The sequence below is a fragment of the Phragmites australis genome, chromosome 2 (genome assembly GCF_958298935.1).
Source record: "Phragmites australis chromosome 2, lpPhrAust1.1, whole genome shotgun sequence".
Classification (NCBI taxonomy): Eukaryota; Viridiplantae; Streptophyta; class Magnoliopsida; order Poales; family Poaceae; genus Phragmites; species Phragmites australis.
In genome coordinates, this window is record NC_084922.1 from 1,506,711 (window position 1) to 1,522,686 (window position 15,976).

The 15,976-nt window shown below is 43.2% G+C and overlaps 2 protein-coding genes across 3 annotated transcripts; one reads left to right on the forward strand and one right to left on the reverse strand.

The window, feature by feature from the left end:
• Window positions 1–2,319: 2,319 nt before the first annotated feature.
• Window positions 2,320–5,274, forward strand: LOC133892865 (phosphoacetylglucosamine mutase). 2 transcript variants are annotated; one of them, XM_062333850.1, is made up of 7 exons: window positions 2,320–3,142; window positions 3,259–3,401; window positions 3,491–3,742; window positions 3,828–4,246; window positions 4,357–4,532; window positions 4,721–4,817; window positions 4,926–5,274. In XM_062333850.1, exons 1-7 carry the CDS (start codon window positions 2,672–2,674, stop codon window positions 5,066–5,068), a joined length of 1,701 nt encoding a protein of 566 aa, XP_062189834.1. In that variant the 5' UTR covers window positions 2,320–2,671; the 3' UTR covers window positions 5,069–5,274. The 2 variants fall into 2 exon arrangements, with proteins under 2 accessions (XP_062189834.1, XP_062189841.1); XM_062333857.1 differs by having other exon boundaries at window positions 4,363–4,532.
• A 4,075-nt stretch (window positions 5,275–9,349) lies between these two features.
• LOC133892879 (inactive TPR repeat-containing thioredoxin TTL3-like) lies at window positions 9,350–14,388 on the reverse strand. The gene is made up of 7 exons (XM_062333869.1): window positions 13,248–14,388; window positions 12,391–12,586; window positions 12,121–12,305; window positions 11,404–11,737; window positions 11,107–11,311; window positions 9,978–10,084; window positions 9,350–9,893 (listed from the first exon to the last, which is right to left on the reverse strand). The coding sequence occupies exons 1-7, from the start codon at window positions 14,099–14,101 to the stop codon at window positions 9,741–9,743; spliced, it is 2,034 nt and encodes a 677-aa protein (XP_062189853.1). The 5' UTR covers window positions 14,102–14,388; the 3' UTR covers window positions 9,350–9,740.
• Window positions 14,389–15,976: the final 1,588 nt, after the last annotated feature.

Genomic DNA, 15,976 nt, shown 5'->3' on the forward strand with positions numbered 1-15,976 from the left:
TTCATCACATTTCCATACATGATCGGTAGGGGTTGAAGTAATCTGATGGGCTTCTAGTGCTCTGCCTTGACCCTCTGGCGGGTGTCGCACTGGGCAACAAACTTGGCTATTTCTGCCTTCATCTCATTCGACCAGTATTTTCCTTTTAGGTCTATGTACATCTTTGTAGCACTAGGGTGGATGGAGTATGCTAAGTTATGTTCTTCCAATAAGACGAAATGATTGACATCATCTCAGCCTTCTGCGTTTCAGCATAATGTCAACCCAAGCATCATCTTAAATGAGCATCTCTTTGTCATCCGGATCAGCCTCTATCCTGACTATCTCATGCATGGTCTAGAACCAAATACACTGTTGGCAAACCGCTAGCCATGGTTAAGCAAGAAAAGCACGTTCAAATCAATCTTTTAGTTCACGAAAATATCTCCATTGTAACGAACAACAATAGAAAAAATTTCATCTGCAAGAACAAAATGGAGAACGCAATTCACGGCAAAAACAAGATCCACGGAGGGGCCCATCATAGCAGTGAAGAACACGAAGTCCACCTGGCCAAAACGACGTCAAGCATCCGTACCGTGGAAGCAGGCATAGAAACAACCATATCCTGCCACCGCTTGATAGCAGTGAAGATCTGCGACGAAAACAAGTCATTACTCTTAATTACACAGATCGAAGCAAACCCTAATAAACTCTAACAAAACCACGATGAAAACCCTATGATACTCACCTCAGTGCAGTGAAGGAGATTTAGCGCCTAGATCTCGCTCTTTCGAAGCGAAAAAATCTGTAGTTGTGTGTGTGGAAGATTACTACTCGGATTGCAACGAGTAGAGCGAGAAAGATGAATACTTCTCGTCACTTTATATTAAGGAGAGACGAGTGGGTTGTGTGTGTGGGAAGCTAAAGAGCTCGGGGAGATGAGGGGTTTGTATGTGGGGGGAAGTCAAAAGAGCTGAGGAAGACGAGCAGTCAAATTTAAAGCAGTTTTTAGATCTTTAACTACAAACAGATTTTCATAAAAACTATTTGTGTATATCATATAGACACGGATAAATCTTATAAAAAATCATCTGTGACTGTATGTTAGTAACAAATAGTTTTGTAAAAACTATCTATGAGTTCAGATATATCCAAACAATTATCTTGTTATAGATATATTTATCTTAACAATCGTCTAAAAATATTTTATTAGTAATAAATCATATATAACCGTCTATACCACCCTATCTATTTCTACTTATTATGTGGTAGTGCCAGTCTCGTGGCACCTTCAGCAGGCTCCATGCCTTGTCATGGAGTTCAGTAGACTGCAACAGCAAATTCAGACAAGCATTAAGATTAGACCATGACAGCAACTATAGTGATTATGAAAGCAAGAATATATGCCCCCAACGAAGGCAGGGGTCAAAGATAGCATATCCAAAAAAAAGCAAGAATATGAACTTGTGGATCCTCATCTGCAGTCTGTTCATCGAGGTCAGAAGCAGTGACCCAATCGACGACAAGCCTTCTCCGGCACGCAACCGATGCATGAAGGATAGCCTGAAAGACAAAGAAAAAATCTTGATCAATGTATAATGATTTTTGTGGAGACATGAGTCTGAGGATGAGTACTACTACATCGAACATTACTAGAAGCAGTCAGGATCACAGGTCATATTCAAATGTCTTGAGGTGAACTGATGAGTCTAAGCATGCTCTAAGATGAGGTGAAAAAGACATTGCTGCGGACTAGTTGCCCAGGTTCATCATCCACCTCGAGGACGGAGCATTGGAAAGATTGGTGTATCAACCAACTACTGCTATTCCGACCTGCATAAATTTGTGCTCCAATGAAATGGGAAGTAAGAGAGAAACATGACATATATAGTGTGACAAACTAAAGACTGACAGAAGTACTACAAAAGTTGAAAGGATACAGCGGATGGGAGCATACTAATTGGATGAACGGTCCTACTGTGACCATTATTCATTTTTCTGTTATTCAACTTTATTCAAATTATACCACTGGAACCGGGACTAATGCCACACGACCAATTCAAAAAGTATAAAATAGTATAAGTTAAAATTATGTAGGAGGAAAAATTAAAAAATGAACATGGAGCATTCCAAATTATAGAGGAACAATTGAATTGTTTTATTCGAGCAATCAATATTCACTGCAGGACAATCCAAAATATACCATGGAACACCTCATGAGTGACATGGGAACAGTGTAATTATGTTATAGGGAAAAAATATTACAAAGCAATTCATAATTAACAATAGGAATAATTCAAAAAATATATCTGAACTTTCTGAAGAACTTCATCCATGAGGGAAGGAGCCGGAGGGAGCTGAGAAACCCAAAATTCCTACTTAACCAGCAGTGCAATTTCATTATAATTCCGATCTGTGACGGTTGAACTGAACTGAACTGAGATCTGTCCTCGCATCTACGGTCTCTCATCCGATTCCGACGAATTGACCTTGTTTTCTGTAGTCGAGTCGGTTTCCAGGTAGGCCGTAGGCACAAGTAGATTGGTTAGAACCAACGAGCCAACGAATCAACCATCTCTTCAAAGTGCGTCAGATCCGGGCCAGAGCCTACTCTTTGGAGTTTGGAGTGCCCAAAAAATCATTTTTTTTCCCTGAGCCAACGACGACGACCCGTACTGTCGGAGGCGGCATGGCCGCCGATCAGGATCACGAGCAGGAGCAGCGCCGACGCCTTCTCGCCGTCGCCTCCCGCTTCCCTCTCCCCAATGGCGCCAGATTCTCCTACGGCACGGCGGGCTTCCGCGCGGACGGCGCCACCATGGCGTCGGCGGTCTGCCGCGCCGCCCTCCTCGCCGCGCTCCGCTCCGTCAAGCTCGCCGGCGCCGCCGTCGGCATCGTCATCACCGCCTCCCACAACCCCGTACGCGATAACGGCGTCAAGATCGCCGACCCCGATGGCGGCATGATGGACCAGTGCTGGGAGCCCTTCGCCGACACCCTCGCCAACGCGCCCGATCCCGACGCGCTCCTCCAGCTGGTGCTTCAGTTTGCAAAGGACGAGGGGATTCCATTGGGTAGAGGAGGGCACCACACGGCGCAGGTGCTGCTTGGCAGAGATACCAGACCAACGGGAGAGTACCTCCTCGATGCCGCACTGCAGGTGTGCCATGTCGATCCGTTTCTCCACTCCCTTTCTTTTGTACAGATAGTAGTTGATATTTGCAAACTCGATCTAATCGGAGCAATTGTTCTTCTTAATCGCTTGCTTTCACCAAGGGGATAAACGCGATAGTTGGTGCACGCGCAATTGATATGGGAATTTTGACTACCCCTCAACTGCATTGGATGGTCCGGAGCAAAAACAAAGGCATCAAGGCTTCCGAGTCGGATTATTTCACGCAACTTATCGACTCGTTCAGGTTCTTTTCTACTCATTTCCCTGCTGCTCTAGGCTCTCCGGAGCTACTAGCGACTTTCATGGCGACTTTCTAACGTCAAATTCCATCAGGCGTTTGCTGGAATTAGTGCCAAAAGATAAAGGTGGGGATGATCTATCCAAGAAACTAATTGTAGATGGGGCAAATGGTATTGGTGGGGTGAAGCTCGAGCAAATAAAGGCAGAGCTTTCAGGCCTAAATATTATTGTGAGGAATTCAGGCAAGGAAGGAGAAGGGATACTTAATCACATGTGTGGTGCAGACTTTGTTCAAAAGGAGAGAGTCACTCCTCATGGGTTTAGCCCTGATGATATTGGTGTCAGGTGAGGTGACCGGTTGTTACTCATTCTTGATGCTTGTCTATAATTTTTGTTTCCGTCAGCTTACTATTTTCTTCTAACATTTCAGGTGTGCAAGTTTGGATGGTGATGCTGATCGACTCGTCTACTTCCATGTGTCATCAGCTAGCAACAATAGTGTTGCCCTTGTTGATGGTGATAAGATACTATCTCTGTTTGCCCTATTTATCAGAGAGCAGCTAGATATTATTAGTGATAATGGTGGTCAAGCAAACAAACCATTGCCTTCAAGGCTTGGCATAGTTCAGACAGCTTATGCAAATGGAGCATCCACAAAATTTCTCAAGAGCCTTGGCCTTGAAGTGGTATTCACTCCAACAGGAGTGAAATATCTGCACAAGAAAGCTTTGGAGTATGACATCGGTATCTATTTTGAAGCCAATGGACATGGGACTGTGCTATTCTCAGAGGATTTCATCGCTCAACTAGAGTCATTGAGCAATGAGCTCTGTTCTCGAGCTGACACTGGCAAGCTCTTACTCTAGTTCTTTCTCCGTCTTATTCTCCCTTATAACGATTTGTTTGATGTGGTTGTATGAGTTATTATGTGGGTGTGCTGATCACAATGCTCTTCCTAGTTTCAGCACAATATCAAGCTGCAATGAGACTGATGGCAGCAAGTCAGCTAATCAATCAGGCTGTAGGTGATGCTCTAAGTGGTTTCCTTTTAGTGGAGGCTATTTTGCAGTATAAGGGATGGTCATTTCAGAATTGGTGTGAATTATACAGTGATTTACCCAGTAGACAGCTGAAGGTAAGTTGTTCTTTTTGGCTAATCTTATGTTCACTGAAGTAACTTTTTTTACTTTTTAGCTATTTTATGTTCACTGAAGTAACTTTTTTTACTTTTTAGCTATTTTATGTTCACTGAAGATGATTGGATTATAAATATTTAATCATTTTTTCATATTGCAATTTCTTAACCCTGTTAGTGTCTTTCAGGTGAAAGTTATAGATCGAACTGCTATTATCACAACAGACGCGGAAACAAAAGTTAGTCAACCATCTGGTTTGCAAGAATTGATAGATATGGAGATTGGTAAGCACCGACTTAATTACATCATGCATTGTAATGGTTCCGTTTTGCACTCTTTGAAAATTGCTTCATGTTAATGTGATTGATATTCAAATTCTGATGTCGCTGCAGCCAACTACGCCCACGGGCGATGCTTTGTGCGTCCATCTGGTACAGAAGATGTTGTACGGGTATATGCAGAGGCATCTACGCAGGAGGCAGCTGATAGTCTTGCAAAATCTGTGGCGTGCCATGTTGAAAGCCTTCTTGGATAACCATTTGCTGTCTTGTTTGCGACTTTGCCTCAACAACATTTTTTAGGATTACCCCATTTCTGTTACCTTTGTAACTGTTACCTCCCGTGGGTCCAAACTTTCGAATTTCGCAGTTGATATGCACAGAACAGAAATCAATAGGTGTTTGTTTCAAAACATCATAGAAAATTTTAACAGCTGTGGAATTATTCCGATGCAGTATTCAAGCTTCCTGACGGTATTTGCTCATACAGTATCAGTGTTGCTGCAAACTATAAAATCCTGGATCCGATATTCATGATTCATCAGATCACCAAAACAAAGGAAGAGCCTTTCTCGCGGAGCACCACTGCTGGTTGCCCTCTCAACATTTGCCAGAAGATACCTACTTAACAAGACGGCACTGTACTACTGCCTGCCATGCAGATGGAATGCCCTACTTAACCAGTCAAATGCAGATGCAATGCCCTATATTGATCAATGTATATATCAGACGTAAGACGACGGTTCTAACATCAACCAAGTGGAGCAATTTCAGGTAGGCTATGTATGTTCACTGTGTGGGATATCGGTGGCCAGGAGGAACTAAGGCCCTAAGCTCTGTTTATTTTAGTTTATCGTTGATTTTTGCTTTTTAGAAGCTAAAAGCTGAAATAAATAGATTGGTTTATTATTGGTTTTTTGAAAAATTGAAAAGTTGATTTCTAATGAAATGAACTAAAAGCTGATAAGATGGTTGAAAGTGACTTTTGGTGCGCTGAGAAATTAAAATTTTCTCATAAAAATCAATGGCTAAAAATTAAAAGGCATAAGCAGTTTTTGGCAAAATCTTATAAGTTTTAGCTGTGTCATACTGGGCCTAAGGCTTATGGTTGTACGTAGAAACCTTATGTATAGCATTTTCCTTAGTTAAATGGCTTGTTTTTGATTGAATTGTTGCTCACCTTGGTAATGGTGCACTAGTACTTTCTTATTTTCATTTTTTTTTATGCAGGAAAGAGTTACTAGTGAAATTAGAATTCTCTATGTCTTTTAACCAATTCAGTTGAAAGGATCGGTGACGTCTTAAGAGTGAGTGAATTAAACCAGTTGAAGAATCGGTGACGTCCTAAGATAAGGTGAATTAGGACAATTACAAACTATTCGGCTCTAAAAACTACACTAGATAAATTTATATTAATTTTTATCTAAATATGCTCTAGGTTTATCTAGTGAGTCTACTCTAACGATCAAAGCACTTTCAACCTATCTAAGAAGGTAAATTGCAAGAATGTAAATACGAAAATGTAAATAAGAAAATGTAAATAAGATAGAGAGAGCAAATTCGGCACAAATTTTTTTTTATTCCATAGTATCAATGGCATGAATATCAACTTAGTCCACGTTAGAGCTCCACGAAGGATATGCTCCTGATCGGCACCTGATCACGGCTTTTGAATCATCAAGTCACAAAGATAAAGCCTCCACCTGGATGAGCCACCAAGATAAAATCTCACCACTAGCCTCTCTTTCGATTCCTTGCCACCATGATCACTTCAGAGCTTGAGCAACCAAGGCAAGGGTATCCGTGTCTCCGTACACACTTCTGGTCACCGCTCCGCAATAAGTTGGAGGGTCAAAAAGCTTATCAGCGAGTCATCAAGACTCCAAGGTATCGGCATACCAAGAAGCACAAGCTTGGATCACTCCTTGATCCAATCTCTAAGCAGCAAACATCTAGCAACACACTCTCTAGGCCTATAAGTGCTAATCACTCTCTAATGATATGTTTAATCATCTTAAATGATCACTTTAAGCACATTGGTGACTTGGATATCTTCTCAGGTGTACATAAACTTCTCTGTACTCCAGCAACCTCAAATGACTGAGTTGAGGCGTATTTATAGCCTCAAACCCGCACGCTAGCCGTTAATTTAACGACTTAGAAAAGTTATTAACACCGGATGATCCAGTAAAAATAATAGTACTAACACCAGATCATCCAGTGAGTACACTCTCATAAACCTCCCACTCAAACCTCTATGAACACTTGACACACTAGTGTATACTTTGTCTCCATCACCAAACTATCCGGTGAGTATATACTTAGTATTGGAGCTAACTACATCCTCTCTGTGTAAATTGCTCTGGTGTAAGCATCCGGTGCACATCACTTCATCACCGGACTATCCAATGCCTTGAACTTCATTCTGTCTCTTTGCACTATTCGTTATTCGATGTATTGTCCGGTATAGCCTTGCTTCATCACCAGACCTTCCGGCACGTTGATCGTCGATCTTCCACGGCTGCAACCTTCTCTAGTGCAAATGCTCTGGTGTGTGTCTTCGTCTGATCACCGGACTATCCAGTGGTTTGTTCCAATCTGCCTTCTGGACAGAAACACTCCGGTGTTGTCATGCTTTGATCACCGGACTATCCGGTGATGCTTAGCCTTTATTCTTCCGCACGAGACCCTTTTCTGGAAGAATTGCTCTGGTGAGCATACTTGCTAATCACCGGACCTTCCGGTGAGGTCTGCATGCCTCTCTCCTCCTTTGTCAAATTTTCTCCGATGAGCTCAACATCCACAGCACCGGATCATCCAGTGAGGCAAATCTTTCTGAGACTTTTCCAATTCGATCAAATTTTGTCCCGGCTGTGGTGGCTTCTTCATGTATTGCATTCATAAGACTTACTAACATATATTTTTAATAAACATGTTAGTCTTATTGACTATGTTATTATTAATCACCAAAATTACAATCATTACCTAATATGGCCATCTTTTATACACCAGTGACTATGAACCCCCAGAATAAATGTTCGCGTAATGTCCGGTGATTAGAGCTTGACTCTTCATCGTTGCTCACCTATCTCCCTATACTTGTGAATACTTTGGTTCTTCCCCTTGTCTCCCTCTTGTTCTTGGCCTTCTTCTTCTCCTTCTTGATATGATCAATTATGTTGACCAAGTCTTCAATGTAGATTGTATGATCAACCTTGGTATTGATTCTCTTCATATTCTTCTCTAATTTTGAGAAGAGTTTGATCATTTTATGATCAATTTTTTTTTATTTGATATGTTTTGATCATCCTTTTCATAACTCTCTTCATCTTGATCACCATCATATTCGCTTGAACTTGACTCTTGCTCTTATTTTCTCATCCTTACCTTCATGTGTTTGTATTGAGCTTGTTTTCTTGTGAGATCAAGGTTCTTGGTGTCGGAGCAGTTACCACATAAGCACACGTGTTGTAAGAATTTGTAAGAGCAATTACCACACAAACACACGCGTTGTAATAGCAGTTATCACACAAGCACATATATTGTAAGAGCAATTACCACACAAGCACATACGTTATAAGAATTTAGAAAAACAGGTATCACACAAGCACATACGTTGTAATAGCAGTTACCAAACAACCAATATCAAGAGAATGTATCCTCATCACTCTAATTTGTTTGATGACTATACCCAGTGTTGATTGCAAATCAAACACTATCATAAACTTTTGCCAAACATCAAACACTATCATAAACTTTTGCCAAACATTATGATACCAACCTAAACAGGTGAATAATGTTTGTCACAAGGTTAGACAAATTTAGTGGCCAGTCAAACCGACCCTAAATCTCGCCACATGCAGCATGGAACAGCTAAAGTGCGCCCTGTTCCCAGATCTCTAAGAAACAACTGTCAGTCCACATATGGTTTGGGTATGGTGATGGGACAGAAATGCATGCCATGCCGATCTGAACAAGCCAAAGCAACCAGTCTAAACACACCAGTAGGTCTCGATGTTAACATGTCGGCCTCGTGGATACCGGGTCCACGTGTTGGTGGACAAGACAGAGAACAAATAAATAAACGGGAGTTTTGAAGAAATAAAGACAACAAAAGAAAAAATTTCATGTGGTTAGACCTAATGCTAGATTTCCTCCCAAATTCCTGACATACCAGTCCCATGTTCAAAAGGACAATACAGTGTACATTTCCACGTGATTCGAATCCTACAAAAATGCCTCCAAAGATTCTATGTTCCAAAGGGACCCTCAACATATATCCGATGGAACTGTGAGGACATATCATAAAAATAGGTAATTTCCTGAGAGTAACAGCTTAGCTGATAGTTCATGTATCCAGCAATAGATATTATAAGAGTTGTTTGTAGAACTTATTCGTATTTTATATTAAAAATAAAAATATAAATCATTTTATTTAACTTACAAACTATAGACCCTGCAAGCCCATCATTTGTAGACAAAGTTTGAGCTCTAAATCTCATTTGTATAGACAGTTCCACGAGGTACGAACTGTGAACGACAAAGGGGGTTCTATACTTCCATGTTGCATGGTAGCTGGATTTAGAGAGTACAAATGCAATCTATACCTTTCTTTCCTTGGTTTTCTGGTAAACATGGAAGTAAAAAATTTACAGTCGTTCTTCACATGAATCAGGAGATGTTTTTGTTCTAAAGGAATTTTGCAACAATGATGTATGCACGAGACAGATGGAAAGAATAAATTGAGTAGGTAATCAACAAATGGAGAAAAGGGTGGAAATGTAAGGGTTGTAGGATGGAAAAGTTGCTCTTCGTTTTTCATGCTTGCCCTCATGAAGATGAACTTCACTGGCTCTGCTCCGGCTTAAGCCTGCGCTCGCTCCAGGAAGCTGGAGGCGTAAGGAAACATCAAATCATTGGCTTCATGGCCTAAATCCCATAATGCCTCACTGAATATTCCAGCAGCTGCTGGCTGGGGCAGATCATCTCTTTCACTCTTATACCATTTTTGTAGATTTTAAATGTTGGGATGGTCCTCACGTTTTCAGCACGTGCAACAGCAGGGCTCTCATTTACATCGACCTGAAATCAAGAACAAAATGGGGCGTTAATAAAGGCCAGATTTAGGACGAAGAGGTGGATGAACCATGAAACGGTGTCAGTTACCTTGAGGAAATTAACAGATGGGTATCTGGTACACAGTGTGTTAACAAAGGGGGAAATTTTGCAGCACTGCTGATTTGAAGGTGTCATGAAATGGACGACCGAAACACCTGTAAATTTGAAACAGGCGAATAAAACACGTCAAACAAAGAAGAGCTGAGAACTATCATTACAGCTGGAACATAGAGTGATAGAGAGCAAGTGACCAGACAGTAAAAGACAAAAGAGTGACTAAATTATGTACTTCGAACCAGTCTAGCATTATTACAATGACAGGAAAGCAAATGCCATGTGAATATTGCTTGCACGGCAGAAAACAGTAACAAGTACTGCCAACCTGTAGTACAACCTCATGCCTATTAGCAAAAGTCAAGATCGTCGTACTAATGTACTGTTCAATTATTACTCATCTGCAAGTCAACATCATTGACTGCATGTGCGAGGAACGAGGAGCAGACAAAGCAAAACATTTAGAAATCCATTTTAATCCAAACAGTTAAACGGGACTGCTTATTCTTGAGTAGCAATTATAAATGAGTAATAGTAATATGAGTCGGTTATCTGTGGCAAGGTAAATCTAAGAAAAATAGAGGACAAAATAAAGGAGGGTGACTTGTGTGATCTGGTTGCACTGCAGCTAAGTCAACAACTATCGCTCCTTTTGCAATAGACGAACAAAATGAACAAGCAAGACAAGGAGTCAAGGACCCTGATCGGTACAATGGATCAGTGCCAGCTAAGAGGAGATTCGTCATTTGTATCTGCCAAAGATTTGCCACAACTCATTATCGAATCGATGGATCAGCTCAATTAGATTATGGTAACATTTAGTTGGGTGAGATGTTCAGATGTTGAGTATCATATGCAAGGGCTATGCTCTAACATTACGTTCATCACCGATACTATTCTCGACATTGGAGGTTATTATTTGATAAGTTGGTATTCTTATTTGCTATCCTCTGATTGTCTTTAATAGTGTGTAGAAATTGGGGAATGGATACATGTTTTAGGAAATTCTAACTATGCACATAATGACTAATGATCCACAACTACATGTTTTAGAGCTAGCTCGAAGTACCAACAAAAAAGAAGACATGAATCAACATTGAATATGGCTGGTTATAAGACAAACCTGGCAAAGATATAGCCATCTGGAATTGTTCCGTTCCTGTAATTGCTTCAACCTCTCCTCCGAACTTCATGTTGGATACCTCCTCACCCCGAGATGACTTGAGAGCAACCTGTGAATGGAAATAGGCCTCAGCAACCTCCGTGTCACCTGGAAGTTCCTTTCTGAGAACTTCATAATCCTTCACAGATTCTGCCCATCTCTCCATCTAACCACCACAAGAGCAATAAATGCAATAAGTTATGAATTTTCCAAACTTAAAATCAGGAAAACAGAAAGGATTAAAGAAAAAAATGCTACCTTGCCATAGGAAGCCGCACGTCTGAGCAAAGCCTTGGTATAGTTGGGTTGAATCTTGAGAGCTTCATTACAGTCCTCAACAGACTTCTCCCACTGCCCTAGCTTGAACCTGCAAGCTGCCCTGTTGCAGTACAGGACTTTATTCACAGGGTGTTGTTTGAGCCCTTCACCATAAGCTAGGCAAGCTTCTGAAAACTTTCCAGAGTTGAAGAGCTCATTCCCTAGAGACCGTGCTCTAGCCACAGCTTTCACTTTGTTATGCATAGTTACCACTTCAGTGTTTCCTGGATCTACTATTCTGGCCTTATCTATGGAAGAGACAGCATGGTCAAACCTGCAAATTGTTCACGAGTGTCAAGTCATTGGATATCAAGTTATAGCAGGTAAATTGCTAGGTCAAAATACATTGAGTAAGGCTTTAGAGCTTCTCTCCCATAGCTATGCTCACAAGCAAGATGTTATTAGACTAAAGTTTACTACAATCAAGGAAAAATTAAAAAAAAAGTTCCACAGACATGGTACGGTCTTTTTTTCCCTTGACTCAGGTGAGAACAGTATGAACATATCGATCAGTTAATTTTTTTACTCTTCTAATATATTGTATCATCTATTTTTGGCTCTAGATGGGTTTCATCTCTAACCTACCCCAACTTGCTTCAGACAAAGGCTTTGTTGTTGTTTGTTTGTAGTGGGAAACAGGTAAAGTCGCTGAATTACCTCCCCAGTGCCATGTCAACTTGGGCATGTACATAAAAGAGGTACGCATTAGCAAGGAATCCACTGAATTTGGTGTCTGAGGAGCATGAAAATGAATAATCCAACTTGGAGGCACTTGAGATAGCCATATCAGCCTCATCGAGCAGATTGAGCCTGAGAAGCGCTTCTGCTCTAGCGGCCAAGAGCTGCAATGAGAATCAGTAAGTATAATGTGTTCTTTGAACCAAGAGACGGCTAGCCGATATCAATAGGTGAAGGATGGAATCTAACCAGAGTAGAGGAGTCAGCTCCAGCCGCAATAGCAGCATCACTTTCCCTTAGGACACTCTTCCAGTCCCCAGTCTTTCGTGCATCTAAACACCTCCCCAAGTGCTTCTCCACTGTTTGTAGTTTGTGCAACTCTAGGAGGTCAGGCTGTGGGGTCGCCAGGGAAAGGTGCTTCAGAGCATCCTCGATGTGTCCTAGCCTGCACTTCAGTAAGATCAGATAAATAACTTGCATGAGTGAAGAATTTAGGAACCACTTAATCTAGTACGCCAAGCGATGTGAACGATATAAAGGACCAATGATGAACGACAAAACTAAACGATGTCAAACAGTTTACTGAACCAGAGAAAAAGCTAAAACGAACTGGCAAATAGGAGCACATTGACCGTCTATAGGTTTACTATTTATGGTTCTGTACCAAATCTAGCATTTCTGGTTCTCCGAAAACTAGAAAAGCAACTAATTTCGAACTAGGAAGGGAATGAAGAGACAAACAAGGCAGTGTTCAATAAGCAGATCAACCCAGTTCCACATGGATGCCTAGCATTCTAAAGTAAGGTGCTCACAAAAACATTGAGCCTGTTGTAGAAATAGTCCTCCATGAACAACCAATATTGAACCAACATACCCCATGACTGTTTTGTAAGCTCTACTAAAAATAGCAAAGTTTAGATTCGAATTATAGATGCATTATCAGAGCAAATATCTCTCTACTCTTTAGCTGAGATCGTCGGAGCAAATCACTGTTGATGCTGTGAAAGAAGCTGCTTTGACCGACAATGCCAAAAGGAAAAAATTAGCACTAAAGCCACAGATCCGAGAACCGATCTTTGTGCCGCCCACGCAACCAATCCATTCACCTTATATGCAGGGACGCGAGGCGGTGGTGCGCGCGGCCGTACAACGGATCAATCCGCAGAGCCTCTTCGCACTCCTTGACGGCCTCACCCAGGCGGCGGAGCCCAATGAGCGCGGCGGCGCGGTTGCCCCGGCACGCGGCATTGTCCGGGCACATAGCGAGCGCGCGGTCGTACAGCCTCAACGCCTCCTCAAAGCAGCCCTTCTTGTACTGCTCGTTCCCCGCCCTCTTGACCTCCTCCGGGTCGGCGGCCGACATGGCCCGCCTGACCATCGCGTCCTCCTCGGTGGAGGGCGCGGCGGTGCCCCCGCTGCGCGAGCGCACGATGCTACCGTGGCCGTAGTTAGCGGTGCCCGAGCCGAGCACGTCGTGCCGGGTGGCGCGAGGCGGGGGCGGGGGCGGCGGGATGGACGCGGAGCAGGACGAGGGCAGCGGCTTGGCGAGGCGGCCGGAGGGGCAGATGTTCCCGGCCGGGAGCGCGTTGGTGAGCGGCGACGTGGCGGAGCTGGAGCAGGCGCTGGTGCCGGAGGTGAAGATGAGGGGCCCCGAGCCGGTGCGGCGGTGGCCCGGGCGCGGCCCGCGGGGAAGGGCGTCCGAAGGGAGCGGGATCTCGCCGGAGTGGCTCCTCCGCGAGGCGAGCCCCGAGGCGGGCGCGAGGGGGACCCTGGAGACGGAGCCGGAGGAGCCCGAGGAGGAGCTCGGGGTGGGGTGCTTGGAGGAGTGCGGGAGCGGGGAGACGGGGGAGAGCCTGCCTGGCGGGAGAGTGTCGGGTTTGTCGGTGGAGGAGAGGAGGACAGCGGCGGCGAAGGCGTCGGAGAGCGTGTCCGGCATTGGCGCCGGCGGACGGTGGGACATTCCGCCGAGCACCTGGGGGGCGGCGCTGGATCTCGCGCGTGGGGTGCTGGCTCGCTAGCGCGGCATGGAAGAGAGGCGGGGACGGGGATGGGAAATCTCGTGAAGGGGAGGGAGGGGTCGGGCGAGGAGGCAAGGAATGATGAAGGCTAGGGAGGCGAGGTGGGAGTGGGGCGGGGTAGATTTGGGGGAGGAAGCTGGGGACTGACTGACTGACTGACTGGGAGGAGGAGGAGGGAGACCGCCGCGGCGTGGACGGCAGCGGCAGTAACAAAGGGGCGCGCCGCTTCTTTCGGTTGGTTTTCGGCGAGGCGCGCGTGGTCCCTAATACCAATCAATTTTCATTTTCTTTCACTGTTTCAATAGTTTTTTTTTTACTATTTCTGTCACGAAAGTATTTGTAAAATCATTCCTTTTAAGGTGGTATTATCTCCTCTTTCATTTCGTAATTCCTCTCGAAGTGAAGCTGTTGAATATGAAAGAAAATAAAGAAAATGAAAATATGAAAGAGAATCGAAAAAGAAACGAAATGAAAGAAATATGGTTAGAGATAGTCTAATCTCAGGAGTTTGAAGTATGGATAAACAGTAAAATGTGGGATAATAAATAGTATTATAATTTTAAATATTGTAGCACTTTCGTATGTTGCTGCCTCTTTTTACTGTTTATAATACACTGTAGCATTAAATCTAATTCATTCATCTGTAAACTAACAGTATGTGAGGTTTTAAAGCCACCTGACTTCACCGCGCGGTTGCCCTTCCCCTCCCTTCCTACGCGCGGGCGCGGCGTTGGTTGGGATGGCTCGCGGTCCGCACCGGCGGGCTCTGGTCACAGCGACCGTGACTGGGATGCGACTTGCGAGCGGGACGGTGCGTGATTTTCAATGGAGGGAAACTAAACAAGTTTGGTTTCAAAGAAAGAAGAAGCAAGTCAGCATTGTGGTCCTCTGTGCTCAGTTTACACGATTAGTGGCTGATCCTCGCCCAAATTTTAGGACACTGTGATTTAGGATGATCCCTCCCGATGACATTCCATAATTGTGTGCTTGTGGGGAACGAGGTAGTAAATAATCAACGCATATGAATTGAAACTGTCCCAATTTGCATCATTTTTTTTTTGGTAAGAAAAGAGTTGTTGATATTTGATTCGAAACTTAACTTTGACTACTAAATATCACAGTGTATTTATAAACTACTTTTAGAAACAAATCTAATTATATGTCTATATTATTTTCACATGTTCAATCTCAGTATGTAAAAATTACTGACGGTAAAAGTTTAGATAGCTTGACTGCGTGCGATTCAAAACGCGAGTATTTGCTTCCCTGTTTACTCGGTTCTCCAGACTCTTTATCCGTTCACACGCCATCATGAAGATTTGTTCAAGCTCCACGGGGCTTTTTATGCAGATTCTTGCTTGTGCACTACTCTTCTTCTAGTTCGCCTCTCATCAGAGTTCGGTGTCCTACAAGGCTGCAACAATTCAGATTCTGTAAAGACTTCTATACTGCTATTTCCATCAGGGACAAGTGCAACAAACTGCAACAATTTCCACCGAAACAGAATGAACTGACCCTCAGTAAACAATAGTTGAGATAAGAGCATCTCTTGTGCAATTTATAAGAACGATCGAGTCCCGCTTGGCCAGATCGATATTTCATTTCTAATGCGAATACCCAAAGGGGTAGGGATGCTGAAAATGATATATACAGTGTCTTAAATAGTTATTTAATACATGTCCAACCTGGCAGTACATCCTACGCCCGTCAGACCTGACACTATAGGTCGGACACTTATTTCCGTGAAATCATTAAATATTACGATTTATTCGGTCAATCTTCTTGTTTCACTGTTGCGGGAGCCTTATTCCAATGGA

Excerpts from the sequence above, each read along its gene's own strand:
- LOC133892865 (XM_062333850.1), top strand. The coding sequence starts at position 2,672 with ATGGCCGCCGATCAGGATCACGAGCAGGAGCAGCGCCGACGCCTTCTC. Across the intron at positions 3,402-3,490 it reads CAACTTATCGACTCGTTCAG|GCGTTTGCTGGAATTAGTGC; the intron begins GTTCTTTTCTAC and ends AAATTCCATCAG. Across the intron at positions 4,533-4,720 it reads TACCCAGTAGACAGCTGAAG|GTGAAAGTTATAGATCGAAC; the intron begins GTAAGTTGTTCT and ends AGTGTCTTTCAG.
- LOC133892879 (XM_062333869.1), bottom strand. The coding sequence starts at position 14,101 with ATGTCCCACCGTCCGCCGGCGCCAATGCCGGACACGCTCTCCGACGCC. Across the intron at positions 11,738-12,120 it reads GTTGACATGGCACTGGGGAG|GTTTGACCATGCTGTCTCTT; the intron begins GTAATTCAGCGA and ends AACAATTTGCAG. Across the intron at positions 11,312-11,403 it reads GTGCGGCTTCCTATGGCAAG|ATGGAGAGATGGGCAGAATC; the intron begins GTAGCATTTTTT and ends TGTGGTGGTTAG.